The sequence below is a fragment of the Bombina bombina genome, chromosome 1 (assembly GCF_027579735.1).
Source record: "Bombina bombina isolate aBomBom1 chromosome 1, aBomBom1.pri, whole genome shotgun sequence".
Taxonomy (NCBI): Eukaryota; Metazoa; Chordata; class Amphibia; order Anura; family Bombinatoridae; genus Bombina; species Bombina bombina.
In genome coordinates this window covers 1281919968-1281931672 of record NC_069499.1, presented here as the reverse complement: position 1 = coordinate 1281931672, position 11705 = coordinate 1281919968, and the positions used below count along the sequence as shown (strand labels likewise).

The window sequence follows — 11705 nt, the reverse complement described above, 5'->3', positions numbered from 1 at the left end:
TTTAATTGTCCCCCATTAAAATATATGGGCATTCTATTTTGTAATTCACTCTTGCCATTCCATAGAAAAAAATATAATCCCTTATAATCTGTCTCAGAACCTGCTACTATACGTGGCTGATATATTTGGTGAATATCCAATTATTATTTTTATGATTTTTTTTTTTAATATTTTATCCCACTAAAGGCTATTGACCTTCCATTTTGTCATCCACGCTTATCATGCCTTTTAGTATGTCCCCCAATATTGCATTGCTGTTCTGGAGTTCTATGTAATAAGCAATAGTGCTATAATAACATTGCTCTAACGCAGAACATTGCTTTTTGCACTATTTATTTATGTATGTATATAAGCTGTATTGTAGTGAAATCAAGTCAGCCCTGTTTTTAAGATAAGTTGTTTCTATACACCAGCAGGCGGCCACCAAAAAGACTCAATTTGTGATCCTAAACCTAAAAAATAAATATATAATTAGTTGTTTGATGATGTCATCATAGAGTGCCGCGGTCGTATCAAAGAAGGTGATGATATCCGTTTGCGTCAAAGTAGTCTATCTGCAGAGTGGAGCTCCACTCTAGACAGGAAACATGTGACCTCCACTGCAATTTTTTTTTTTTTCAATAAAACTTTAATGTATCAAACAACCAATATGCACAATCATTCAGAAAACGTTTTTTTTTTTTTTTAAATAAACTTTATGCACAATCATTCAGAAAACGTTCTATTATTGTGTTCTATTAGGCAAAGTATAAGCAAATGTAATGATTATTCTAAGTTATAAATAGATCATCTCAGGAAATGACAGGAGTAATTCTTTAGTTTTCATGTATTATCTACTGTTTTAAATTAACAATACTGAACTATTTAAAGCTCCACTCTACACAACAAAAATGTGACATCCACAAACTCCACGGGGAAGTTAAACAAGAAGAAGGTTTGCTGCTTTCTTTTCTTTTTACCGTATTTAACCCCTTAGTGACCTGACTGTTGTACCAATTTTTTAGCGTTAGCGACCAAGGCTGTTTTTACATTGCTGCAGTGTTTGTGTTTATCTGTAATTTCCCTCTTAATTTTTTTTTTTTTTTTTTTTACCGTATTTAACCCCTTAGTGACCTGACTGTTGTACCAATTTTTTAGCGTTAGCGACCAAGGCTGTTTTTACATTGCTGCGGTGTTTGTGTTTATCTGTGATTTCCCTCTTAATTTTTTTTTAACCATATTTAACCCCTTAGTGACCTGACTGTTGTACCAATTTTTTAGCGTTAGCGACCAAGGCTGTTTTTACATTGCTGCAGTGTTTGTGTTTATCTGTAATTTCCCTCTTAATTTTTTTTTTTTACCGTATTTAACCCCTTAGTGACCTGACTGTTGTACCAATTTTTTAGCGTTAGCGACCAAGGCTGTTTTTACATTGCAGCGGTGTTTGCGTTTAGCTGTAATTTCCCTCTTACTCCTTTACTTTACCCACACACATTATATACCGTTTTTCTTGCCATAAGATTGACTTTCTACAGATACCATTATTTTCATCATATCATATAATTTTTACTAAATATTTTTATAAATTATGATTAAAAATATTAAAAACCACACTTTTTTTTTAACTTTTACCCCCAAAATCTGTTACGCATCTACAACCCCCGAGAACTATTTAATTTTTTTTCATCTGTTACAGCTGCGGTCCTTATGGAGATAAAGGGATAGTAAATTCAAAATTTAACTTGCATGATTCAGATAGAACATGTCATTTTAAGACACTTATAAATTCACATCTATTTTTAAATGTGCTTTGATCTCTTGTTATCCCTTGCTGAAAGAGAATACGCACATATTCAACACTAGTGGGAGCTAGCTGCTGATTTTTGCCTGCACACATTTGTCTTTTGCGATTGGATGACTATGGCTCCGTTCGGGCAGCGCTCCAAGCGAACTGGGACTCGCTTGTAGCGTTTTCCTCACATTTGCAAGTGAGATGCCTGGCGGTTTTTAAGTGCTCTGATGACGTAAGTCCCAGCGCTTCCATCGTGCTGGAAAAGCTGTCACTTTTCAGAGCAAGCCCAGAGGCTTGGCAACATGGCAGCCTCCACACACGTTTTGCTGTGGAGGCTGCCATGTTTTTATAAGCAGCAGAGGAGGGACAGGTGAGGCGGATAAGTCTGACAGCAGCATTTAGTACAGGGCAAATTAGAGATAGGTTAAGTAACCTATCTCCAATTTGCCCTGTACTAAATGCTGCTGTCATGCTTATCCGGTGTTATGCTGAGAATTGTTTCCCCAGTGTCTCTGGTTTCTCCTGCCTCTCGGCAAACATCGGAACTCTGACCCACCTCCATTCAGCTGCTCTCAGCTCAGCACCCGTACTATTATTAGCTTAATGTGGCAGGATAAGCTACAGGGGCTGAGCTGAGAACAGCTGAATGAAGGTGGGTCAGAGTTCCAATGTTTGCCGAGAGGCAGGGGAAACCATTCTCGAACAACAGTGTTGTGTAAACAGCTTAAATAAAAATAATCCTCCACTAATAAAGAGAGACACAATTTAAACATTTTTACAGTCAGCTACAAGTGAGCTTATTTTAAAACGTTTGCATGCGCAAAGTCCATTATTATGCAGCAGATCCCTTTACGCATGCGATCGTTTTTTCTAAGCTCCCTTGCTTGTGACGTCACCTAGCGTCACGTCATCGCTGGAAGTGAAGCGCCTCCACTAGCTCCTGAGCGCTGCCCGAACGCGGCCTATATGTGTTCATCTTGCTGCCAGTAGTGCAATGTTGTTCCTTCAGCAAAGGATAACAAGAGAACGAAGCAGATTTTATAATGGAAGTAAATTGGAAACTGCATGTTCTTTCTGATTTATAAAAGTTTGTTTTTGACTTGAGTGTCCCTTAAATTATTTTTTATTTATTATGAAAATAACAGTTTTGATTCTGACTATGACTAAGTTTCCTCCCATGTGCTTGACACAGGAGCCAGCAATCATTAAAGATCTACACATTGCTATACAATGGGTTGTCAAGAATGAGGCACTGTTCTGTGGGCGCATAACCATGCCAAGTTATGTGTCAATGAATGAAGATGACCGCCAGAAGGCCATAGATAACGTGATGCAAAGAGAAGAACCAGAAGCAAGGGAGCCATTCCTTTTTGTATTTCAGCACAAAGAAGATATGGAGTTGTTTTTGCAGGCATGTCTTGACCAACAGGGCCTCCAAGTTAATGCCATGTTCAACAAATGACTGATGGACAAGGGGTGGTGGTGTGTTTCTGTTTAAATTATCGATAATAATAAAAAAATAAGATAATTAACACCATTTCTGAGTCAGTGCTTTAATAACACACTACCACAAGTATGAAGGTACAAGATAATTATAGTTAACAGTATATATATATATATATATATATATATATATATATAGCAGTAGCCTATTGTTGCTTCTGCTTTCATAGTATAAGGTTAGGGTTATAAGTTCAAATGGTTTCTGACCTTGATTGAACACGATTCTCCAGAGCTCCGGGGAACAGCAAGAAAGCACACAAGCACAGAGTGTTTCTCACTAGTTCCGTTTACTGTAAGTATACACAGCAGTTATATAGCAGTCTCGCATCATGAGGCTACAGGAAATGCAGTTAGAGGAGTAACATAAAATGTCCATATATGTCTATCTAAGAAACATGTTAAAGGAAGTTGTGGGTGTTGTTTGCTGTATTACAGACAATCATATGAGTTTCAAAATGCCCTCATGTGTCGGTTACAAGTCACCCACTAACATAATATACCCATCAACACACAGAGAGACAACCACATAAAATACACAAAGACATAGAGACACGCACACACCCTCACTGAGACATCCAGAGAAAACAGAGAGACATACACTCTCAGAGAGACACCCACAGAAACTGCACATACATACACACACCCTCACAGAGACAACCAAAGAAAACACACAGACATACTCACACACCCTCAGAGAGACATCCACAGAAAACGCAGACACACATACATACACACACACACCCTCAAAGAGACATCCACATAAAAAAAAGTCAAACACATCCACCCTCACAGAGGCATCAAGAGGAAATACACAAAGACATACATACACACACCCTCACAGGGACACAAATAGAAAAAGCACAAAGACATACGCACACACCCTCACAGACATACACAGAAAATGCACAAAGACATATACACCCACTCTCACAGAGAGACCAACAAAAACAACAACAACAAAACAGTGTGTGACATGCATGATAAACAAATTGCAGAAATTAAGAGATCACTTTTTAAACAATCAGATTTGCAAATGTGCAAACAAAAATTAAACTCTATGAATTCAAAATTGTAGATTAATGTTATCGGTAGATGGCTAGATGAAGAAAAGTACTTTTAAAAGGTTGACATATGTTTGTGTTTTGTCCCCCAAACAAGAGCAACACTTCAATTATGGTGTAAACATGTTCCCATCTGTCAGCTGTACTTATGGATTTTGAAAATACTGTACTCTATATGGTCTTGGTGGAACCATAAGCCGTGGCACTAGGTCTCATACCATTAGATATGGTTAAATGCATCATTTAGGCTCGTTTGTATGTATTTCAAAATTAAGTCAGCTGTAGTGTAAACTGAACAGTGTTAAGTTAACCTGTATCATTTGAAACACTGAGAAATCTTAGTTTGAAAGTATAACTTTTTATGCATATGTAAAAATCATAGATAAAATGCCTCCTTGCATCTGTAAAGTCCTTGCATAAAGGGGCAGTAAACTGAAATGTAGTTAAAATGTATATATTACTAAAAAAAAAATATCTTTCAAAAGGGCAACTACCATTTGTGTATTAAGGAGGAAACCTTTATGCATGGCTTTAAATATAGAATTTCGACAGCATTGTCAAATAATCATAAATACACTGCTGCAGATTGCTAAAAAAATAATGTTTTTTATGGACCCCTGTCCCCACCATACTACTACCACACTGAAGTTACAATCCAAAATTCCACAAAGAAATAAAAAAAAAAAATTACTATGTAAGTCCTACCTCCTCTGCAAATGAAAGTGCTCTGCCATCTGACTCAGACACACACTGTACAAACTTAAAGGGCTACTGGACCCACATTTTTTCTTTCATGATTCAGATAGAGCATGCAATTTTAAGCAGCTTTATAATTCCTATTATTATTTTTTATTCGTTCTCTTGCTATCTTTATTTGAAAAGTTAGGAATGAAAGCTTTGGAGCATGACTATTTTTTGTTCAGTACCCTGGATAGAGCTTGCTAATAGGTGCTTGCATTTAGCCATCCAATAAGCAAGCGTAACCCAGGTTCTCAAACTAACATGGGCCGGCTCAAACGCTTTTATTTCTTCTTTTTCAGATAAATATAGGAAGAGAACGAATAAAATTTGATAATAGAAGTAAATTAAAAAGCTGCTTAAAATTGCATGCTCTATCTCATTCTAGAATGAAAAAAATTGTGTTTAGTATCCTTTTAAGTGCCAAGTCTGTCTCACTATGCATAGTGATTTAGTGCACACTCAAAAATCCTCTCAAATGCTAATGCTTTACTCATTTTAATAAAATTGACCACACTCAGTAGCACTCTGCTGTAGTACCCTCTGGTGGCTGCCAAAATTGTTTAAAGAAAATAATAGTTGTTCTTGCCTCATGGGGCACCCTGGCCCATTTGGCCCCTGACAGGAGTCACCCCTGTAACCCCCTGATGGCAGCCAGCTGTGATTTATGGAGATGATGTATTTATAACTTACAATAATCATTACTTTTGCCCTAACAGAACATATGTTAATGTAAAGAATGTGCTTATTTAACCCTATTAATAACAATCAGCATAAACCACTGTGAATGAACATTAAGAACAGGAAAGCAAAATATTTAGTTTTCTGAATTATTGTGTCTATTGATTGTTACGTTAAAGTCCATTTAAAAAAAAAAAATATTGAGTGGAGGTCAAATGTTTCCTATCTTGAGTGGAGCTCCAGTTTGGCACAAGTTTGTTTGCCATATAAAGCGTTGGTTCAGGCTTAGAACATATATCCACACAGAAATGAGTGTCGCAAATAATTTTAAACCTTTTTAAATACAAGTTACTTTTAAAAAAGGCTAAAATATATTCAGTGGCAAGGTTGGCACAAGTTTGTTTGCCATATAAAGCATTGGGTCAGGCTTAGAACTTAAAAATATGAAGTGGTTCATGCCCTGTATATATGCACACAGAAATGAGTGACTCATCGGATTTCAACCCTTTTTAAATACCAGTTACTTAATCAGAAAAGGTAAAATATATGAAGTGGCCAGGTTGGCACAAAAAAATTGCTATAATAAGCAATGGGCACGGCTGAAAATATGTATATTCTATGAAGATGTTCATGCCGAGTATATATCATCACAGAAATAAGTGACCAAAAGGATTTTAACACTTAAAATACCAGTTACTTATTCAGAAAAGGTAAAATATATGAAGTGGCAAGGTTGGCACCAGATTGTTTGATATAAAAAGCATTGTGACAGGCTGAAAAGATGTATGTCCTATAGAGAGGCTTATGCCATGTATATAAGCACACATTAATGAGCGTCCCAAAGGATTTTAAAAGTTTTTAAATACCAATTACTTATTTAGAAAAGGTAAAATATATGAAATGGCAAGGTTGCCTGCAATTTTTTGGCTATAAAAAGCGTTGGGCCAGGTTGATAACATGTCTATTCTATAATGGGGTTCATGCCCTCTATATATCCACACATAAATTAGTGGCCCAAATGCTTTTAACCCTTTTTAATACCTTTAATTTATAAGATAAGATAAAATGTATGAAGTGGCAAAGTTGGCACCAGATTGTTTGCCTTAAAAAGCATTGGGCCATGCTGAAAATATTTGTCTATTCTATGATGAAGTTCATGCCGTGTATTTATCATCACAGAAATGAGTGACCCAAAAGGATTTTAACCCTTTTAAAATAACAGTTTATTATTCATAAAAGGTAAAATATATGAAGTAGCAAGGTTGTCACCAATTTGTTTTTCATAAAGAGCGTTGGGCAAGGCTGATAACATATCTGTCCTATGATGGGGTTCATGCCGTGTATATATCCACAAATAAATAAGTGGCTCAAAGGATTTTAAATCTTTTTAAAATAACATTTACTTTTTGAAAACATAACCAAATTTGTTCCACATTTGCTATCTGTTTATTGCAATACTAGTGTTAAAGTCCGTGTAGACGGTCTAAAATGTGTCCAACTTACTAACCACTCCCTTATTTACCCACCTCTCCCTCCAAGAACCTTTGCCTACCATCTGACCCCCCCATCCACTCAGATCTCCTCTCTCTTATCCCCCCTCCCTCCTTCACCCTCCCTGCCACTTTCAACATCTAATTTTCTGCAGCGCAGAGGTACCACCCGCTCCCGTCTATATCTATCAACAATCCCTCTATCTCTATCACTATCCATATATCCCTCTATCCCTCTATTGCTGTGTCCATCTATCCCTATCCATCTATCCCTCTATCTCTATTCCTCTATCTCTATCCCTATCTCCCTATACCTATATCCATTTATCTCTACCCATCTATCACTATCCCTCTATCCCTATCTTAACATATTTTTTTTATGCAGCGCAGTGGTCCCGGCCTCTCCAGCCCCTCCAGCAATGGGGCTCCCACCTGCCTCCCTCCTTACCCTCCCACGCCACCGATTGGCACCACCGCTGCACAATACAGAAAGGGACACAGATTGCAGCAATGCCTCAATATTGAGGCATAGTGCATTAAGATTTTCTAAGCAACCGTTGCAGAGAGGGCCAGTGATGGTGCCGATCGTTGGTGGCGTGTGAAGGATAGGAGGGAGGCAGGTGGGTGGCCCATCACTGAAGGGAACAGGAAGAAGGCGGTAGGGTGTGTGAGAGGGGCAGGAGCGGGTGGGAACGCTTATACAACGGAAAAAGTTGGAAGGAGGGAGAAGGGGATAATAGATTAGTAAAATAAACTGGGAGAGGGTAGAGTGGTAGGGGAATGAGGGTGGGCAAATACACTACAGATTTTATTTTATATATCTACTGTATATAAAAAAAATAAAAGCAAATAAATATAGTAAAATGGCTACTGGTAGACAGCTGAAAGTACATAACATGTACGCTAAAAGGTAGAAGGGGGGGGTTAGAGAGCTGTTTGGGGGGGGGGGGTCTGAACAAAGGAGATCCTAGAGAAGCATTTACAACCATTTGTGCTACAATTGCACAAGCTTTTTGTAAATAATTTCAGTGATAAACCCATAGTTTGTGAAAAAGTAAAAAAAAAAAAAAGTATTTGATCGCATTTGGCGGTGAAATGGTAGCATGAAATATAGCACAATGGGCCTAGATCAATACTTTGGGTTGTCTACTACACTAAAGCGAAAATTAAACGTACAAGCTCCCTACAAGCTAATGAATTAACACCTTCAATGCTGGTCATAATACAAGTGTGGTGCGCAGCAGCATTTAGCGGACTTCTAATTACCAAAAAGCAAACCCAAATCCATAAATGTCTGCTATTTCTGAACAAAGGGGATCCCAGAGAAGCATTTACAACCATTTGTGCTACAATTGCATAAGCTGTTTGTAAATAATTGCAGTGAGAAACCTCAAGTTTGTGAAAAAGTGAACAATGTTTTTGTATTTTATTGCATTTGGCGGTGAAATGAAATATACCAAGATGGGCCTAGATCAATACTTTGGGTTGTCTACTACACTAAAGCTAAAATTAACCCTACAAACTCACTATAAGCTACTGAATTAATTCCGTCAATACTGGGCATAATACAAGTGTGGTGCACAGCAGCATTTACCGGATTTCTAATTACAAAAGAGCAACGCCAAAACAATATATGTCTGCTATTTCTAAAAAAAAGGGGATCCCAGAGAAGCATTTACAACCATTTGTGCCATGATTACACTAACTGTTTATAAATAATTTCAGTAAGAAATTTTTTTTGTGTGAAAAAGTCAACATTTTTTTTTATTTGATCGCATTTGGCGGTGAAATGGTGGCATGAAATATACCTAAATGGGCCTAGATCAATACTTTGGGTTGTCTTATAAAATAAAATATATACATGTAAAGGGTTATTTCGGGATTCCTGACAGATATCAGTGTTACAATGTAACTAGCGCTAATTTTGAAAACAAAAGGTTTGGAAATAGCAAAGTGCTATTTGTATTTATGGCCCTATAACTTGCAAAAAAAGCAAAGAACATGTAAACATTGGGTATTTCTAAACTCAGGATAAAATTTAAAAACTATTTAGCATGGGTGTTTATTGGTGGTTGTAGATGTGTAACAGATTTTGGGGGTCAAAGTTAGAAATACTGTGTGTTTTTTTTTACATTTTTTCATCATATTTTATAAAATAAATTATAGTAATTTATAAGATATGTTGAAAATAATGGTATCTTTAGAAAGTCCATTTAATAGTGAGAAAAACGGTATATAATATGTGTGGGTACAGTAAATGAGTAAGAGGAAAATTACAGCTAAACACAAACACCATAGAAATTCAAAAATAGCCTTGGTCCCAAAGTGTCAGAAAATGAAAAAGTGCTGTGGTCCTTAAGGGGTTAATGAAGAACTGAGTTTAAAAATGTCACTAAGCTTTTTAACAGCAAAACAAACTTTCTAGGGACATTTAAATAGAGCTCTGCAGATTTGGGAGCATATAAACAATAAATGTTGTTTATCAGCGCTGGTGCATATATAAGATACATGTCCCATGTTGATGTATGACAATAATATCAAGCTAATGACAAAGATATTTCACTCTCTACCTAGCAAGGTAGTTATCACAGAAAAATGCAAAAGATATTCCTAATGCTGCTCCCTGCATTGTTGTCACCAAACACTCATTGTCACAGTGTAATCTCAGTTTCTGTCCTCTATAGCGTCACCAGTATATAAAACTAAAAACTGCAGGAGAAAAGCTTCAATATTTAATCTAGGATTAGAATTGTCGGCATTTGTTTTCTGTGAGTGCTCAGCCTTTGCATTATTCAACAACTTGCAGAAATGTAAAAATAGCCCTGGTTCCTTAAGGGTAAGAAAATGTAACAATGGTCTGGTCACTAAGGGGTTAATGTTCATTCACAGTGGTTACCTTATAAATCACAATCTGCATAAAACACTGTGAATGAACATTAAGAGCAAGAAAGCTACAAAATGTTTCGTTTTCATAATCATTGTCACAGTCTATAGCTTGTTTGTTACATTAAAGTTGATTTAAAAAAAAAAAAAAAAGCTTTGAGTGGAGGTCACATGTTTCCTGTCTAGAGTGGAGCTCCACTCTGCAGTTGGACCCTTCTCGTTTGCGTCGACACATAGCTTTCTGGAAACAAATTATGTCCCTAATTTTTGTTCCGGAGAAAATACGAGGTAAAATGCATCTCCCGGAGGATACAGTGCAAAGGGTAAGGTCAGCCGTTAACTAGGATATTAGAGTTGAGATCGAGCAATATCTGAACCTAGTTTAGCTTATTTGGCAGATGTGGTAGGGGTAAAAGGGGAACCTAGAGAAGGGGTTGAGGTGATGCGAAATATATTGTCGATTTTTTTGGTTTGTCTCCAGAGACTGCAAAGCAGAGAAGGGAGCCGGGAACCGTGGATGGCATAAGTAAACTGTAGCAATGTGGCGGTTAAGAGGAACTTTTGGTGGACAAATGAGTTGAGGAATGATATAGGGAGATACAAGTGGGACCACTGTAAAAATAGAGGTGGGAGGGGGAATTTGTTGAAACTGAAGATGAGGAAACAAGGATATTGGGAAGGTGAGGACATTGGAAGAGAGGTTTGGTGACACGGGGTCCAAATATAGGATAAGATGGGGAGGTGAAAATATATACGGTACTAAGAGAATGGGCTAGATTTATCATACTACTGGCGGACAGGGGCAGATACCCTGTCCACAATGCATCTCCTCTTCACACTCGTGTGCAACCAGTGTCAAATCTCCTCGGTTGGAAACGTCCAGGGAGACATATCTTCCACATAACAGGTTGAGAAGTAGCGGTGTACTCCAGAATGTTTGTTTAAAAATATAGATGATTCCTTTATTCCCCAATTTTGCATAACCAACATGGTTATATTAATATACTTTTTATCTATGTGATTACAATATATCTATGCTTCTGCAGACTGCCCCCCTATTTCAGTTCTTTTAACATTCTTACATTTAAACCAATCAGTGCGGACTCATAGGTAACTCCATGGGAGTGAGCACAATGTTATCTAATGTGGCACACATGAACTAGCACTGTCTAGTTGTGAAAACTGTCAAAATGCCCTGAGATAAGAGGTGGCCTTCAAGGGCTTAAAAATGATCACACAAGCCTACCTAGATTTAGCTTTCAACAAAGAATACAAACAGAACAAAGCAAATTTGGTGATAAATGTAAATTAAAAAAAATTGTTTAAAATTGCATTCCCTGAATCATGAAAGCCTAATTTTGACTAGCCTGCCCCTTTTAAATCTTGACTGGAGGCTCACTTGTAGGAATCTACAGCTGATGGGGTTGAGACTAGGGTTGCCACCTCAGCCATGTTTTCCTGGACACTTATGAGTTACACATGCTGCAGGGTAAGCCGGGTGGAACATGTATTGTGCCTCTGGACATCACATGAATAGTGCTGATAAACAGTAGAATACATGTTCCTCCCTGCAAACTC

At 37.3% G+C, this 11705-nt stretch overlaps 1 protein-coding gene and 1 long non-coding RNA gene across 2 annotated transcripts in view; both read left to right on the top strand.

The window, feature by feature from the left end:
* Positions 1–708: 708 nt before the first annotated feature.
* Positions 709–3308, top strand: LOC128642322 (uncharacterized). Its single transcript, XR_008399644.1, has 2 exons — positions 709–934; positions 2964–3308. It is a non-coding gene; the product is annotated as an uncharacterized LOC128642322 (long non-coding RNA).
* Positions 3309–10305: 6997 nt separating this feature from the next.
* The window catches only part of SS18L2 (SS18 like 2), a 52236-nt gene continuing 50836 nt past the window's right edge, over positions 10306–11705 (top strand). Inside the window, exon 1 of the mRNA XM_053701472.1 lies at positions 10306–10450. Within this exon, the coding sequence (XP_053557447.1) occupies positions 10382–10450 (69 nt within the window). The 5' untranslated portion in view covers positions 10306–10381. The remainder of the gene's footprint in view (positions 10451–11705) is intronic.